Source organism: Pelodiscus sinensis, chromosome 3, assembly GCF_052426305.1.
Source record: "Pelodiscus sinensis isolate ZL-2025 chromosome 3, ASM5242630v1, whole genome shotgun sequence".
Classification (NCBI taxonomy): Eukaryota; Metazoa; Chordata; order Testudines; family Trionychidae; genus Pelodiscus; species Pelodiscus sinensis.
The window spans coordinates 45,929,145-45,947,475 of NC_143054.1; the positions used below are offsets into that span (position 1 = coordinate 45,929,145).

General features: G+C 42.2%; 1 protein-coding gene across 28 annotated transcripts in view; it reads right to left on the reverse strand.

Moving 5' to 3' along the window:
• The window catches only part of DST (dystonin), a 466,993-nt gene that overhangs the window by 143,932 nt on the left and 304,730 nt on the right, over nucleotides 1-18,331 (reverse strand). For 12 of the 28 annotated variants that reach the window (XM_075923642.2, XM_075923640.2, XM_075923662.2 and 9 more), the window contains 7 exons: nucleotides 18,031-18,282; nucleotides 16,817-16,969; nucleotides 15,457-15,690; nucleotides 14,905-15,189; nucleotides 12,046-12,591; nucleotides 5,760-5,936; nucleotides 174-297 (listed from right to left, as the gene is read on the reverse strand). In XM_075923642.2, the coding sequence (XP_075779757.2) occupies nucleotides 174-297; nucleotides 5,760-5,936; nucleotides 12,046-12,591; nucleotides 14,905-15,189; nucleotides 15,457-15,690; nucleotides 16,817-16,969; nucleotides 18,031-18,282 (1,771 nt within the window). The remainder of the gene's footprint in view (nucleotides 1-173; nucleotides 298-5,759; nucleotides 5,937-12,045; nucleotides 12,592-14,904; nucleotides 15,190-15,456; nucleotides 15,691-16,816; nucleotides 16,970-18,030; nucleotides 18,283-18,331) is intronic. The other 16 variants (XM_025182427.3, XM_075923660.2, XM_075923659.2 and 13 more) reach the window with 2 other exon arrangements.

Consider the following 18,331-nt stretch of genomic DNA (forward strand, 5'->3'; position numbering starts at 1 on the left):
CTGAGGCCCCACCCCTTCTGGGAGGGCCCGGAGCCAATTCAGAAATTTGTGAAGTGGCCCCCTTTTAAAATTATTGCCCACCTCTGGTGTACAATGTACATTCCTTATCCCCTCTAGCATGTGCCCACAGACTTAAGCAAAAAAGATAGGATTGGAAAAAATAAAACTCTTACCTAGTGTTTTCTGGATTTCATCTTTGTCTGGCAGTAAAGTTCCCCTGGTATCCAAAAGCACTTCAGCAGCTTTTTTCAGTTTCTCTATAGCAACCTGGTGATTAGACACCTGTCCCTGAAGAGCCTGTAAAATTACATTTCTTAAAATTTCAATACTGTTCACTTAAGCTAAAAGTCAGTTACACAGCATGCAAAGAGAAATCTGCACTGAGGTATACTTGGTGGACATAGCTGAATTTTTAATTAGCATACAGATACCTGAATGTACCTGACATGAGCAAGCAAAAACTAGAACAGAATAGTGGTAAGGGGAATTTCAAAAGCCTGGATGACTTACAAGTCAGTTCTTAAAGGACTGTTTCATGAACAGATTTTTATTTTCAGAAACAGGAATAGGTGCAACCTGGAGTTAACATGATGGCTTTTAGGGTTATCTTAAGCACATATTCCTGCCTTTTTTGGAGGGGAGGGGAAGAGTTTTATCCCCCATGTCCAGAAAACTAGGGGCCTGTGCAATTCCTTTATAAATTTACTTCACATATCTGACCATGTAGCTTATTCTATTTCCAGGGCATTTCTAATCACTAGGGCTGTGTCCACCAGACTCAGGGGTTTTTTCGGGAAAAGTAGCCTTTTTCCGAAAAAACTTCACCTGCGTCTAGACTGCAGCCGCGTTCTTTCGAAATTAAATCGAAAGAATGCGGCTTTTCTTTCGACGGCGGTAAACCTCATTTCACGAGGAAGAACGCCTTCTTTCGAAAGTGCTTCTTTCGAAAGAAGGCGTTCTTGAATGTAAATAGGGCTTCTTCGAAAGAGAGCATCCAGACTCAGGCTATGTCTAGACTGCAGGCTTCTTTCGAAAGAGGCTCTTTCGAAAGTATCTTCGAAAGAGCCTCTTTCGAAAGAGAGCGTCTAGACTGCACGCGGAACTTTCGAAAGAGCAAGCTGCTTTTTCGAAAGAAAGCACCCAGTGAGTCTGGATGCTCTCTTTCGAAGAAGCCCTATTTACATTCAAGAACGCCTTCTTTCGAAAGAAACATGGCCGCTGCTTTTTTTCCGGCTTGGGGAGGATCTCCTACTTGAAAGTAGGAATAAGAGATCCCCCGGAAAAGGGCTTTATTCCGGAGGATCGCGCCAGTCTAGACACTTTTTTCCGGCTTTTCCCCAAGCCGGAAAAAAAGCGGCAGACATGTTTATTTAAATCCCCCGCGGATTTCCCTATTCCAAAGTTGGAAATTAGCATGGCTATTTCGTAATAGGGGCCAGTCTAGACGTAGCCTAGCACTTTTGCAGTGTTCCTATTTCGTTTCCCACTTTCTGAAGTTTTCAACCACAGTCGTCAATGCAGCAGTTGTTTTTGAAAAAGGGTAGGAATAATTTTTGTATAATGTGAAACATATTTTTTATTTTTTTATTTCCACAATAGTTAAAATAGTAAAACCATTTTTGCTCAAAGTTTCCAAAAGTACCTTCAAGAAGAAACCAGTAAAGGAAAAAATTCTGCTTCTAATGTGGTGTTCATGGAGTAATAGCAACTAAAAACAGAGACCTGGAATGCAAATCAGTATACACCTTTACTATTGCAGTTGACATAATTCCTGCTATAACTATGAATCATGAGAAATAGAAAATTACTTCCGGGATAAAATTAACCAAATCTGTGATCCCTTCCTGCGGGGAAAAGAAATGATGACTTACCTTTCATAACAGTTGTTCTTTGAGATGTATTGCTTATGTTCATTCCATTGTGGGTGGGCATAGTCATCAGAGACTTTTGCATTAGTGGTATTGGTAAGGATGGCCATAGCACCATCTGGTGTGTGGCAGTCATGGCACGGTATATCAGATCCCACCATCTCTACTTCCTCTCCATTCATTTTTGCTGACAACTTCGACATAGGAGTAGCAGGGTGGGAAATGAAATGGATACGAGCAACACATCTTAAAGAACAACAGTTACACAAAGGTAGATAACCATTTTTTCTTCTTTTAGTGCTTGCTTGTGTCGATTCCACTGTAGGTAACTCACAAGCAGAATCCTCAGAGATGGGTTTGCAGTTCAGAACTTTGCCTATCAGAGCACTTCTATGCTGTAGCCAGTGTCATCTCAAGCTTCCTGGGTTAGTTCATAAAGTGAAATGGACCTGTGGATGGACAACGAGGGTAGCCTGACAAATGTCTCGTTTCAGGAGTAAGGAAGACTGCCAAAGAAGCCTGTGCCCTAGCTGGGACTGCTGGCAGGTGCATCTTTGCCAGTTCATAGTGGTAGTGGACATAGGCCATGATCCAGGAAAAGAGTCTCTGGGCTGACACCATGCAACCTTTCATTCCATCAACGACAGCCATCAACTTCATTGACTTATGGGACAACTTTGGCCTATCAACATAGAAGGCCAGTGCCTGCCTGACATTCAGGGTATGCTGCCTGCACTCCTCATCTGCTGCATGAGGATTCAGACAGAGGACTGGTAAGTAGATGTCTTGGACCATGAGGATCTGGGAAACGACCATAGGAAGACCATATAAGGGGGCTCAGACATGAGCATCCTGATCTCCAACACCTGGCGGGCCAAAGTCACAGTGACCAAGAAGACAACCTTCCAGGAAAGAAGCAGGCAGGAGCAGGACACAAAGGATTCAGGGGGGGACTCATGAGCCTTGGCAGCATATTATACAAGTCCCAAGGGGGAACTGGGTTCCTGACATATGGTAAAGGTGCTCCAGGCCTTTCAGGACCTGCGCTGTCATAGGATGTGTGAATACCGCCCTGCCTTGAAAGGGTGTGCAGAAATGGCCATCACTTGTACCTTGACTTAGGACAATGACAAGTCCTGGAGTTGAAGCTGAAGCAAATATTCCAAGATACCCTGCAGCAAGGCCTCTTCTGCATCAATGAGATGGTCAGAGGCTCAACATGTCAAGTTTTTCCACTTTGCCATATAAGCAACTCTGATGGAAAGCTTCCTGATGCCCAACAGGACTTGCTAAACACCAGCACATTGCCATTCCTCTCTTCTCAGCCACACAGCAGCCAGGTTATCATGTGCAGCACCACCAGCTTTGGGTACAGCAGGTTACCATGCTTCTGGACAGAAGACTGGTCAAAGAGGCAGCTGCAGTGAGGTGGCTGAGGACAGGCTGAACAAGTGTTGCAGAGGTCATAAAAGGGCAATGAAAATGCCTGTCTTGCTTCACTGTGAATAGGACCTAGTGGATCAATGGCACTAGTGGGAAGGTTTACAGCAGTGCTTCTTACTGAGGAATCAAGAAGGCATCTCATGCCTTACATCAAGAAGAACACTGCATGAACTTTACCCTGCTGCATCTGGTGCCATAAATCTTCTACTGACAAACCCTGCATTCACCTATATGGTAATTGTTTGAATTGGTTTATATTGTATTGTGCTTTAGTCTGAATACAAGTTCTGAAGGGCAGAAACTCTGATGCTGGCATGTCCTACCTATTGTGCAATTTTGCATATACTTTCAATGCTACATTCATCATCCTTTATATCCTGTACTGGTGGTACCGCTATGCACTTTCAGGTAGCTGTTAGACAGGTCCATACCTGAACATGGAAATCATGATGGTTCAGGAAATATAATCATTTTAGTCGAGGTATTGCTATCTGGAGGAAGGCATTGATATACTTTAATATGTTACTCCAGCTGCCATGAAAAAACCCTCAAACATAAAGTGGCATTGTCCTTGCACTAGCCATAAATATTGTGTTTAAAAAATAAAACAAATAACATTAAAATAGGCTGAACTCGAAGACCTTTGATAGTGACAGAAAGCAAGCAAGTTTGTGCCAAAGACACTGAAGAATTTTTCTTAAGAATAGTTAAGCCCTATAAAAAGTCTATCTTGATACTGCAAATGTCAGTGTCTGGATAGATGATCATCTGCACGTGTCAGCCAACGGGGCAACTTTAATTTACAACACTTGACTTTTTCAAAAATTCTCTTTGTTTTCCATTCACTAATTGGCCTTCTTTATTCTGAACCTCCTGTTTTTATTCTTTCTTGGACTCTTTTGAGCCTGTGCACTTCCCCCTCCTTCTCAGCACACACTGGTTGAATGTTCTTTTCTGCTGCAAGTAACCCGTGTAGGAATTTCATAAAGGAGCCCCAGTACTCACTTCTTTTGTGTTAGTTGCATGAAAATTGGCATTATACAGAATATAATCCATTTGGGAGTATGGAATTAAGAGTTTAAAAACAGCTTCAGATTGTAATCAGTGTTGTTTCTACTTTTCTAAAACTCAGAAGCCCAAATGTAACTAAAACTGTTGGAAGTTCAGAGTTCCAAATTTACATTTTTAATGATAAAAGAATTACAAATGCTACTTTTTAAAAGTACGATGATCATTATAATATGACAGTGTCATCTATCATTCTGCTCTGGTATATAAAGTTGTAGTTTTAGTGCTGACATGTCGGGGAGACAAGATTTTTCTCATGCTAGTCTGATGCACAACAGGTACAGGATTCACTTCCCAAGAGGAAGGTGACTCTATTGTGCCAGCTTGTCCAGGTTTCTAAAAAAAACCCACTTATCTGGTATGGCACGGGGTTCGCACTAGCCGGCTTTTAAAAATGGCGGTGCCGGCTTTATGCTAATGAAGCCCGGGAAATTCAAATCCCGGGCTTCATTAGCAAGTTCGGTATGCATACATTACCTCGCTAGTTCGAACTAGCGGGGTAGTGTAGACATACCCTTAGAGATCAGGATAAGACCTAATGTAGAGAACAGATTTTCCATATCTTTCTGTGGCAGGTTTCTTACACTTTTCTCTGCAGCATATGACAAACCATATGGGCAAACAAATGGGCGTCAGACTAACCACTGGCATCCATGGACATCAGTTCTAATCTACTGTACCTATCCTGGCCAACTCTACACTAAACAGATCGCTGCTGCGATCAATCTTCCACATTTCAATTTGGTCTAGTTAAGATTCACTAAATCAAATTCAGAGGGCACCTCCACTAGCTGTCAGTACCCCTGCTTGTGTGAGGAGTAAGGGAAGCCGATGGGAGTGCTGTGGGGATGGGGGGGAATGCGAAAAAAGGTGTGTCAACTCCAGCTACATAATTAATGTAGCTGGAGTTGTGTATCTTCATTTGACATTCCCTGTGAGTGTAGACCTACCCTAATCATATCCCCTCAGTAACTATTAGAATCACTGAGTCTCTACCAACTCACCAAACCTTCCAGCTTTTACCTCCTCACCTGAAAACTAAGAAGTTACTTGATACCACTTGGTGTCAATGGCATTTTTAGTTCTTCACAGCATAAGTCAGTTTCTGTGAAAGCCTGCCATGTGCTTTATCCTTAATACACAGATTTTCAGATGAGACTTCAGACAGTAAACTTCAAGCTCAATAGGAGATTATATCTACATCTCTATATCTATAGCTCTATATCTGTATTATAGCTCTCTATCTCTATAGATCTATTGCTCTCTCGATAGATATATGAAGAATGTGGCCCTTAATTGCTTAAGTTAGAATATTTTAGCCTTTCAGCAAAAAGCAGCTCTTTTTATCTATGTGTGTTTTAATTTGTCGAGGGTTTTTACCTTGGTTTCTTCTAGTTGCCTTTGGAGGTTTTTAGGATCCACTGCAATTGGCTCAGACAGTTGTTTGCTCACAGCTATTTCAGAGGTCTGTAGACCTGATAAAAGCCCAGATGAGGCTTCTTCATAATGCTGGTATTTATCTACCAAATCTTTAAGGTTATTTCCAAGGATACCACACTAAAAAAGAAGGAAAAAGCATACATTAAAATATACTAGTAGGCTGTACCCCATGCTCGCTACGCTTGCCTAACATCCTGAGCATGAGAGCATGATAACAACATTCTGTTGCCCAACAGGAAAAACTTTTTTGTAACTAGAGAGAATATATTGTTTCTTGTGAGTGGGCTTTCTTAGGGTAACACACGGTGATCACAAAAATATTTTTATCAATCTACAGTGCCCAATGTTTCCAATTTAGATGTCTAAAATTAGTCACCTTAAAATGTAGTCACTGGAAGCTACAATATTCAATATTTCTAAAAAACAGACTCCTTTTCTATGTGCATAAAAATATAGATCTAGGTACCTAACATCAAGCATCTAAGTTTGAAAATTTTGACCAATGGTGAACACAGTTTTAATAATAAAATTAATTTAGACAATAGAATAGGTAATTTTTAAAAATAAAAATAATTAAGTTTGCTTTGTTAATAAATGGATACTTTGTACAGGGGTACCGATGGGCAAGATAATTGTCTTTGGGACTGCCTAAACCTCATGCTGCAAATAAGATAAAATGTTAGGGATCATTCACCAGAAGTTTTGCCATGGAGTCCTTCATCTGCATAGAGATCTGAGTAGCTAAGGGTATGTCTACACTACCCTCCTAGTTCGAACTAGGAGGGTAATGTATGCATACCGCACTTGCTAATGAAGCCCGGGATTTGAATTTCCCGGGCTTCATTAGCATAAGCGGGGAGCCGCCATTTTTAAATCCCCGCTGCTTCGAACCCCGTGTAGCGCGGCTACACGGGGCTCGAACTAGGTAGTTCGGACTAGGGTCCTATTCCGAACTACCGTTACTCCTCGTGAAACGAGGTGTACCGGTAGTTCGGAATAGGCACCCTAGTCCGAACTACCTAGTTCGAGCCCCGTGTAGCCGCGCTACACGGGGTTCGAAGCAGCGGGGATTTAAAAATGGCGGCTCCCCGCTTATGCTAATGAAGCCCGGGAAATTCAAATCCCGGGCTTCATTAGCAAGTGCGGTATGCATACATTACCCCGCTAGTTCGAACTAGCGGGGTAGTGTAGACATACCCTAATATATCAGATAATATTGGACTTGATTCTGATCTCACATTAGTTTTACATTACTACAATTCTACAGATGTCAGTGGCATTATTAACTGAGAGCACAATCTGGTGCACATTTCTCTCTCTGTGCCCTAACACTCTGGAATAGCTACAGAAGAATCAGCCTAAACAAAGAGAAACTACAACAGAGAAAAATACTTCAAATGTTTTTAATAGATTCTCTAATTTACCTGGTTGGTTTTAAGAAAAAAATTGAGCTCATTTTTAATGCAAACCAAGTTATGAACGTGGTCATGAGTTCGTTTTACCTTGGAAACCCACCTGGGGTATGTCAGCAAGGATACTAAAATCTGTACAAGAGAATACTTGGTTTGCAGAAATGGCTATTTATATTAAGTCCACCTGCTAAGGGACTGGTTCACACTTTATTTTGATCTTGTAAAAATGTGGTGGGTTTTTTTTCTGAGCAGACAGAGAAAAATCCTTCAGTCTTTTAAGTTAACACACCTCACCATTCACACAGTGACTTGTGCCAAGCAATACAATTCTAGGGAATTCTTCTGGTACCTATGGAGACCGTTTTAATGGGCAAAATGTTCTGGTTTCATAAAGTCATAATATTTACCAATAGTTACTTGAAATATTTATCTTCTTAAGCTTAAAAAATGCTATTCTACTTATATCTTTTATTCTTGTTACTTAGTCTCCATCTAGTGGCCAAATATTGCAAAACATTTCATTTCTCAGAGTAGGAACTCTTGGTATGATTATATACAAAACAATGTCTGCTAAAAATTGTTTTAAAACTTGATTTATTTATTGTTTTAGATTTCTACAAAAACAAAGGATCCATGCAAGGCTCTGGTCACTCCTGTTATCAATTACACAAGCAACATTTGAAAAGTCTCAATTAAAAAGACCATCTGGTCTTGATGCACAAAAGGAATTAGCCACCTAACTCCCTTTTTAGCCGTTAAGTCCCAGTTTTGGGCCCTCTGCAATACACAAAATTCCTGCTGAACTGTGCAAATGCCTCTACTCACTAGGCACCTGGTTTTTTGCAGTAAAAGTTTGTACCTATGTTTCTGCCTCCCAGCACATGCATGGCTTTGGCATTCCAGTCTGGGTATCTATTGTCTACTTAAATCTTGGAGTGAGTCACAAGTCATGGAAGATAGGTATTTCATTGCCTAAGTCACATGTAGGGTCCCACCCAGTAGGGAGCCCTCGATTACACCTGATCATACCCCTAAGGAAAGTTCACATAAAACAGCTAGTGGAAAGGGGAGATCCATCTGAACTCTTAGCCCAGAGGGGAGTCCTGGGATGTGGGAGACTTCTGGTTCAAGTCCCCCATCTGCATGACTGGAAGAAGAGATTTGAACAGGGATTTGTCATCTTTCATGTGAGCGCCCTAACCTTTGGGCTGTGGGATAGTCTGATGTGCGATTCCCTTAATCTCACCTATTGAAGCAGTTGCACTTTGCATAAATAATTGAAAATTCATGTGTGCACACGTCTGAAAACAACTGTGTAGCCTGGTGGTTAGAGTACTCTCCCAAGCTACGGGAGACCCAATGTTCAGTCTCACTGCTCCAGTCTAGGAAAGCATAATTTAATGAACAAATGTCTAAGGTATGCTAGGCATTTTGTTGTTGTTCTGAACATTTAAGATCAAATCTTTAAAGAGCTTCTTTAAAGAGCCTCCAGGCTGTGTGTTCTAAATGTGCAAACTACCTGCACAAATAACCATTTGATCTTGGGGAGGTGGGTTGCGTGCATGCACAAAATAGAGCCTCTTTGAAAGTCTTGCATAGATTACAAAAGCCAATTAGGTATTATCCAGTCTATGAATAGCAGCAGCTTTCAGTCTTACTTTTCACTGAAGGTTTAGTGAGAAAATGACTATGAGTTTCTCCAAACAAGGAGAGAGAAGCTTGATCACCAAATGTTCAAAAAAACAGATCAGAATTTGGTTTTGTAATCAAGGTGTCATGTCCTGACCTAAATTAGATAGTGATCATGCATGAGCTCACTCAGAAACCATAGTACAGGCAGTCCCCGAGTTACGCGGATCCGACTTATGTCGGATCCGCAGTTACGAACGGGGTCCTTCCTCTCCCTGGTCTCCAGCAGACCAGGGAGAGGAAGCAAAGCGGCGGAACACGCGGGCAGCGGACAGGGCTGTCCGCTGCCCACGCGCTCCGCGGCTTGGCTCTGCTTTGCCCCCCACCCCCCGACCCCCTGGTCTGCAGACCAGGGGAACGGGGGTGGGGGGGGAGGGGAAAAGCAGAGCAAAGCAGAGCCAAGCCACAGAGCGCGCGGTCAGCTGACAGCCCAGACGCGTCTGGGCTGTCAGCTGGCCGCGCGCTCCGCGGCTTGGCTCTGCTTTGCCCCCCCCCCCCCCGTCCCCCTGGTCTGCAGACCAGGGAGACGGGGGGCAAAGCAGAGCCAAGCCGCGGAGCATGCGGGCAGCGGACAGCCCAGACGCGTCTGGGCTGTCCGCTGCCCGCGTGTTCCGCCGCTTTGCTCCCCGTCCCCCTGGTCTGCAGACCAAGGGGACGGGGAGCAAAGCAGAGCAAAGCCACGGAGCCCAAGGGCAGCAGGACAGCCACGGCGCGTCTGGGCTGTCCCCCTGCCCCCGTCCTCCGCGGCTTTGCTCCGGACACCTGTGGTACAGCAGCTGGGGCGCTGCCAGTTGGTCCCGTAGCGTCGCTCTGGGCGCTACTGGACCAACCGGGCAGCACCCCAGCTGCTCTGCCCCAGGAGTCCTGATTCAGCCACTGCTGGTCAGTTTCAGCAGCGGCTGAATCAGGACGCCTGGGGCAGAGCAGCTGGGGTGCTGCTGGGTTGGTCCAGTAGCGCCGAGGAGCGGCGGCGCTACTGGACCAACCCAGCAGCACCCCAGCTGCTCTGCCCCAGGCGTCCCCAAGTCAGCCGCTGCTGAAACTGACCAGTGGCTGACTACAGGAAGCCCCTGCTCCGGGCTTCCTGGAATCAGCCGCTGATCAGTTTCAGCAGCAGCTGACTTGGGGATGCCTGGGGTTCTTAAGTTGAATCTGTATGTAAGTCAGAACTGGCGTCCAGATTCAGCCGCTGTTGAAACTGATCAGTTTCAGCAGCGGCTGAATCTGGATGCCAGTTCCGACTTACATACAGATTCAACTTAAGAACAAACCTACAGTCCCTATCTTGTACGTAACCCGGGGACTGCCTGTATGCAAACCCGTAAGCCATGGAACGTTTAGTAAGGGCTAAGCACCTCAACACACAAATATTTCAATGGTAATTCATAGAATCAAGCCTTTATTAAGAGAAGGAATACCAGCTAGAAAAACAAGGATATTCAGTGTTCCACACTGAAAAGTGCTAGAGAATATATAACATATACCCGGAGAACAAAAGTTATGTGCAAGAATGAGTTTTAGGCCCGATCTACCCTGTACAGTTAGGTTGATGTAAGACAGCTTATGCTGACCTAATTGTGTCAGCATACACAATATATCCTTGCTCCTGTTGATGTAAATGTCTTACTACAGCAACATAATAACTGCACCTCTGAAAGAGGCATAGTGCTTATGTTGGTATAGTTAGGGCCACGCAGTGTCTGTGTAAATATTGTGTTTCTTGCATTGAGGGTTGGCTGTCATTTTTGTCAATTCCATGACTCCCTGATTGAGACATGAAATTGACACAGACGGCTGATAGGCTCTCTGCTGAGATTCTCAGGCCTGACTCCCAGTTGGGCCCTCATCCCTGGACATCTACAGACCAGCTAGTAGACCATCCAAACAGAGACCAGCTGTCCCCCAGTTCCCCACTCACTAGTGAACTTCCGCCTGGGCTCCTGGCTCCCCACTGAATTGCCGCCCAGGCTCCTTGCTCCCCACTGAGCTGCTACCAAGGTTCCCAGCAACTGCCCTCTGGACTACCTGCTCTCTGTGGTCAGCCACCCAGGCTGCAGGCACAGAGCTCTCTGTCAGGAGGCCATCTGTCCCTCTGGGCTTTCAGCTCCACCAGGGAAATCTGTGCCCTGAGACTGGGCAGCAGCCGGACTCCCAGCAGGGAACTCTGAACAGAGATGAGAGCCCAGGCTTTCAACCCCCACACAATCTTCTTAACTTGGGTGAAGCGCTCCCAGTGAGGATGAACACCACTGACCGAAGGGGGGTAGTGTGGCCATGAAAAACTGCTGTACTTACTACATTGGTCAACTTAAGTTTGTAGTGTAGGTATGCCATTAATGCCACGAACATCCTACCAAAAAGATGGCACCTTTCACTATGCAAGACTACAGCAGCACGGGTTTTAAGCCTATGAACATCTAGCACAGGGATGAGAGTAATGAGCTGAGCACAGTGACACACATATAAATCCCTCTTAAACAGATCAATGCAACTCTGTGTTACAAACGTGAAGGTTAAAATTATAATGGTTCTATCCATGCTGAACACTGAATGGAGAAACCTTTGTTAGTATCTGAAGGTTCGTCATGGATCAGATGTGAAATGAGTTGGTGATTTAGTCCTGTTCCTGGTGAATAGGTGTCCTCAGAGCAAAGGACACAGAGACAGAATTCTTTCCCCTCCCTGGAAGTTATCCTTTCGTGGAATTAGGAGTAATGGTAATTCAAATTAGGATCTTTAATTCGAACTACCTGCTCCGTGCCGCGTGTAGCCGCAGGCACGGAGTTCGGACTAAGGGGGATTCAAAAATGGCGGCGCCCAGGAACATGCAAATGAAGCCTGGGATATTTAAATCCCGGGCTTCATTTGCAGCTCCACTTGCCCTCATTACCCTACCTAGCTCGAACTAAGGAGCTAGTGTAGACGTACCCCCAGTTACTCCCATCACTTGTGTTTGACTGAAGTATATCTCTTAGAAGGGCATCCAATCTCTATCTGAAGACTTCAAGAGATGAAGAATCTACCATTGCCTTTCTAATTTGTTCTAATGGTAAATTATCTGTTGCATAAACATTTGGTGAGCTAACTCCTTTCCCCTTACTCATTCAGATGGAAATAAAACATACCTTAGTATAAAGAGATTTGAAACGCCCTGAAGCACCGTCCAGTTTACTTTGCACCTCTGTGTAAGTAGACGAAGTATCAATACCATCTTTGTCAACTTTGACACCATCTTTTTTGCCACAAGATTTAGCAGCATCTAACACCCTCTGTCCAGAAATTGAAATGTACCGTAAGTCACCTTTGTGAGAAATAACATCTTCTGAAAAACTCTTCTGTCTTTTCAGCTTGGTCATGATACCAGAGAGGTCAGAAGCACCAGCCTCTAGGTTTTTGAGTTCTTGTTCTGACTGCTGTAGCCAGTTTTCAAACTCATTATAGTCTGTATCAAATTTTTCAAGTTCCTCCTGCAGAGAGTGTGTTAATTTCATTTTCTGTTCTGATTCAGCTAACGCGGTTTCATACTGGACTTTCAGTTCTTTCATGTTCCTTTGCATCTTCTCTTTTTCTTCAGGGGAGAGGTAATGGCCTTGTTTCTCAAGTAATGCTTGGGCAGACTGAGTTGCTATTATAACAGCCTGTTGCTGAGAAATAATTTTCTCATGCTGAGCCTGCACGAAAAAATTAAAATGTTTGTGACTAGCATCTTTATATAGGGTTTCATCACGACACATATTTTGACCAAAAGTCGCCACTGAAATCACTGAGGAGTTCTGTTTAGAAACTGAAAGCACAATATGGTCCAAAATTACAAAGCAGTTCAGAATGTTAAAAGGCTTTTCCAAGTCTCTTTGGATTGATCAGATAACAATTTGTGAGTACTGTAAGTAATTAATAGTGTTTTAATTAGATTACTCAGAAATGGTTGTCTAATCAATCAGAAGATATGTGAAAAAGCCTTTCAACATTCTGAGTTGATCATTAAAAAATGCCATGCATTCATTTTCAAACTTGAAGAAATAACTAGTGGTAATTATAAAATAGACCTTAATGTATATGTAGGTAAAGCCCTTTTGACATCTCCAATGGAACTTGGAGAAACATTGGTGCACATCAGCTGAGGACCCAGCCCTATATTTCCAACACAGCTCAGTGCAGTCACTTGTACAGACCCAGGCAGCCCCCATCAGAAACAGGCACTTTAAATTTTTCCAGGATCTTTTTTCCCCTCATTCCATGAAGATCACTAAAGACAGGATTCATTATATAGCATGCTCCATGATTAGCAGTTATCTATAAATATTTCTGTACTTGTTGCATACACAATAGCTATTGGTTCTATGGGCCAGATATATCCAAGGCAGAATAGATATTTCCTATTTATTTTGAGTTATTGCTAATTTTTCTATTTCCATTTTTGAAGTTTAGTAAATAGTTCTTAAGATGATTATATCTTTCCTTATAGAAAAACTGCCATCCTATCTCATAAAAAATCCACATACATTAGATACCAATAGATTTAACCAAGTTAAAACTAATAAATGATAATACATACTAAAAGAACTTGATGTAAAACTTGTTTGACTCTGGGGAACAAAAGATTATATCTTTTAAAACACCTCAGTTCCCCATTTCCTGTAGAAACAATGAGTATGTATTTTGCAAAATGGGTATAGTGCTTCTCCCATGTAAGTGTGGTAGACGGTTATCAAATACCAGATTTGAGCCCTCTGTTGATACTGTTTTCTATAGAGCATCAACAGATACAAACAAAACCAACTATGCTTCCATTTTCTTTAAGAAGCTTTTACATGGAAGCTATTCCAAAATACTAATTGTTTCTCCAATCAGTTTTTGCAGATCCTTCATCAGTTCCATAACTCCAAATCTAAAAGGGTTTGTGTTGTTAAAATTGTATCTAAACATAGAGATGGCTGTCATAAGTAAATATGCTGCCTGGAACAGACATCGTAAAGTTGCTGAGCTGTGGAGTTTGAAGCTCCTACTGAAGCCTTCATAATATTGTGTTTTATCCTCTGGGAATCTGTCATCTTTAAAGTGAGAATAATCTCAACACTCCCAATAATAGTAGCTCTGTGTAATCAGTGTTCAAAGGGAAACATGTGAGACCAAATACAGGCAGTCCCCGTGTTACGTACAAGATAGGGACTGTAGGTTTGTTCTTAAGTTGAATTTGTATGTAAGTCGGAACTGGCGTCCAGATTCAGCTGCTGTTGAAACTGACCAGCGGCTGACTACAGGTAGCCGGAGGCAGAGCTGCTCTGCCCCGGGCTTCCTGGAATCAGCCGCTAATCAGTTTCAACAGCGGCTGACTTGGGGACGCCTGGGGCAGAGCAGCTGGGGTGCTGCCGGGTTGGTCCAGTAGCACCGAGAAGCGGCGCTGTGGGACCAACCCGGCAGGACCCCAGCTGCTCTACCCCAGGCGTCGGCAAGAAAAGCCTGGTCTGCTGGGGGGGGGGCGCACTAGCTGAGCCCCCCCCCCCCACCCCCCCCCCCCAGCAGAAAAGCTCCGTTCGTATGTAGGGATCCGACATAAGTCGGATCCACGTAACTCGGGGACTGTCTGTAATGTATCTCTGATAAGGATCAGGAAGGACTGTGAAGCTGTGGTTCTGCCTACAATACTTTATTTATCTACAATAAACATTATACTGTATTCAATTCAGCCTGCGAAAATAAAGGGCACTGTGATTATCATAAAGATATCAATATTTGCCAAGGAGAATACTATAATTTCTCCCATTCCTACAATAGGAAATAACTGGGCATGTGTATGGTAACAGGCAAACACTGATGCTTTTTAATGCCTTCTCCATTAACAGAATATCTATCAATGTACTTTACTGATTTCTTTAAAGCCTGATGGAAAGGCTGTCATTGACTTCATCAGGATTCAGGTACTTATTGTTATAGTACCTAAATGCTGAATATTTTCCATAACTGGTAACATGCATATATAGTACCTTCACTTTCTGATACTGCTGGTTCAGGTTACTGTCTGTGGGTTTTACTCTGCCATCTACATGGGTTTCAGTCTGTCGCTGAAGTTCCAATAGGTTACCATTGACTTCATCTTCTTCTCCCTCCAAAAGTTTTATATCCTGTTCTTTAAAATGGGTTCCATTCTGTTCTATTGCCTGGGTCCATTTCTCATCCCCATGATCTGAAGCCTTATCCACATTTGACAGCCAGTCCAAGAGATTTTCTATTGTATTTCTGCTCTCTTCCAGTTGTTCAATGGCAGCAACCTACATATTGAAAGTTGAGAGTTTGAATTCTGAAAATGTGGACATTTGAACCAGGGAAAAATGTAGTTAAAATCTCAAAATGTCTGTTAATTGACATACTGAAAATCTGCTGTGTTTGTAAAAGAAACATGCACTAACTACTTTGATAGTTACCCAGGTAAAATATGACTTTGATCGCTCATTGACAAACCAGTAATAAGTGGAAAGACTATGTCCCTAAAACTTTTAAAAAATTCAAATACAGATGGAGAGTTGTTGCATAAGAACCTTTTCTGTTTCTTGCTTAATAGCTGTTGTCACAGCTTTATCCAGCTCTTTTTTGGACTCTTCTGCCTTCTGGCTAAGCAGCAAACATTCTGTCTTAGCTTCATTAAGTTTCTGCTCAAGAACAGTCCTATCTTCTTGTGACAGCTTTTCTCCATTTTCTTTCAAGAACATCTCGGTGTTTTTCACAATCTCTGCCAACGCCTGTGCACTTGCCTGCATATCTTTCTGTAACTCCTTGTGGAAAAAACAACAAAAGAATAGTAATTTACCTGTACTTCACTTCACATTTCTCACAAATCACTCACTTAGCATGCGCCTACACAGCAGGACTTAACTAGAAATAAACTATATAAATTGAGCTACATCAATTGAGCTACAACTTATTTCAAAATAGCTTATTTTGAAATTGGGCGTGTCTACACAGCACTTATTTTGAAATAGAGCACTCTTGCTCCGACTTCCTTTACTCCTCATAAAATGAGGGTTACAGGTGACAGAGTAAAAAGTCCTCCAGTTTGACAGTACTTTGACATTATTTCAAAATACTGCCCGCTGTGTAGACACAGACTAAGTTATTTCAAAATAACATTAGTTATTTCAAAATAATGTTGCTGTGTAGATGTACCCTAAAAGATTAAGGTTTTGGCCCACAGGTGGGACCTAATAGCAAACCAAACAAAACACTTTCAGATGTACATATTGTCACAAGGTTACAACAGAAAAGTTATAAAAAAGGGACTGAGGCAACCTGCTACCATCTCTAGAGGGAAAATTTTAAAAAAATATAGAGTAGAGAAATCCTTTTACAAAAAAGTTTCAATAATAATGTCATCAGAATAAACATTCCATGCTTCCACTTATAAAGGTGAGGTATGGTTTTGGTATAGATGGGAGTACCGTACACAGTTTCAGCACCTTGGCTTCTGTCAACAAGGCATAGTTTTTTGGGGGGAGGAGCATTCACCTTTCTCTCTGTTTCGTTATTCTGCCTCTAGGGATGTTGCGCTGATTTCCAAACCCCTGGGCAAACTGAAAGGCAAGCTACATTGCTGTTGGCAAAGCTGCAGTGTGAATTAGCTATATCAGGATGTTATATAACAAATCTGGATATCACTTTTCAATACCTCTCCTTGCAGAGAACTAAGCACATTATTATAATCCTTCTCTAGACAGAGTCAGTATGAGCTCCTGAGTCAGCTCCTGTTTCTGTGACCCCTATGCAGTTAGTGCTTGCTATTGTTGACCAAAAACCTGCTTAGTCTTCTTCATTTAGTCTCAGATTGGTTTCTTTATGGACTATAACTAACCAAAAATACATTATAAGATTGGTAAGGATGATGCTCTTTAGTCAAGTCTTCACCTCTTGTTTGGTTTGGTATTGTTTTAACTCAGCCTTGCTGTCTCCAATAACAAGAGCTTCTTGGTGACCAATGAGCCGATTTTCTATTTGTGTAAAGAGATCGCACATTTCCTGTAGCTTCTCCTTGCATGCCTGCTGCTGCTCAGCCACATCCTAATTTGTAGAAAAATAAAATACAAAATTCTGCATATGAATCCTCACAAGCTCCAATGCAAACTACTTTTTAAACAACAACATTGCAAGGCAATCATTTTAAAAGTATGCTGTAAACATGATAGCAGTGGTATACAGATTGAGCAAGGTGAATATATAGAAGTTATGGATCATAAACCTCACATATGCTGTAAGTCTAAAGAGATCATGTGTTGATGGAATTGCCCAGCAGAAGTCTGGCCATGCATATGTGTAAGAAATGAAACCTCCAACCAACAGAAGTGAAAATCCACATCTCTTAATCGCTCGAAATCTGTGATAAACCCTATTAGTTCTGAAAAAGGATACCAAAACAGAGGTTAGTTATGACCGGTATGTTAGCTGAGTTGGTATGCATAGCATGTTACCTGAGTAGAAAATGCTTGCACCTTTTAAGCAATATCGAAGAACAAAACATGCAAGATCATTGTTGTTACCAAATTATCATCTATGCTTCTTATTCTTCCATTTTATATACTTTTCTCCCTTAGCACCTTTGCAACAAACTTTCTTAGAATGCCTCAGGATTCTAACGTTTTGCTAACACTTCTATAGTGGGTGAATTGCTGACTTCTGAAGCTTACTTTTGTGCTTCTCTGAGAGGAAGGGAGGTGCAGTTATACTGAGGCATTCTATAAGTCAATGCTGACTATAATTATTTGGCTAATTAACACAACGGTTACATTATTCATGATGGTAAGCAATCACATATACGTCTCCTTCAATCTGATGGAAATACTAGATCTGGTCTCTTCACTTTTGTGTTGATAATGTCTGAAAACTTAAGCATATATCCATTTCCTAATATAATAGCACTAAGTAGTATGGGCACTACGCAGAAAGACCAGAATACCTATCAAACTTGACTGATATGGTCTTTGCAGAATAATGAAGGCAAATATAATAAAATTTGTAGGATATAACAACATACTTAATCCTGAAGCCAATGCTTTCTGATATGACATAATTACACACTAGTATTCAATTCCTGCATTTATACTGATAAACTTCTAAGCACACACCGACAGAGAAAGGCAAACCTTCTGATCACCAAGATCTTGTGCTGTCCATAACAGTTTCTCTAAACTTTCCATTTGAGATGTGATTGTTTCCTGTACTTCCTGAAAACACTTTTGGGTACTATTTAGGAGCCTCAACAGCTGTTTGCTCTGATTAGGAGAAAGATCCTGGGCATGTTCAGAAATAAAGAACTGAACATCAAACGCTATGGAGTCCAGTTGTGTCTTCATACAGCCAAGTTCTTTTGAAGTGTTCTGTAAATAAAGCAAGGGTAAATAACTGACCATAAAAATAGTTCAGTGC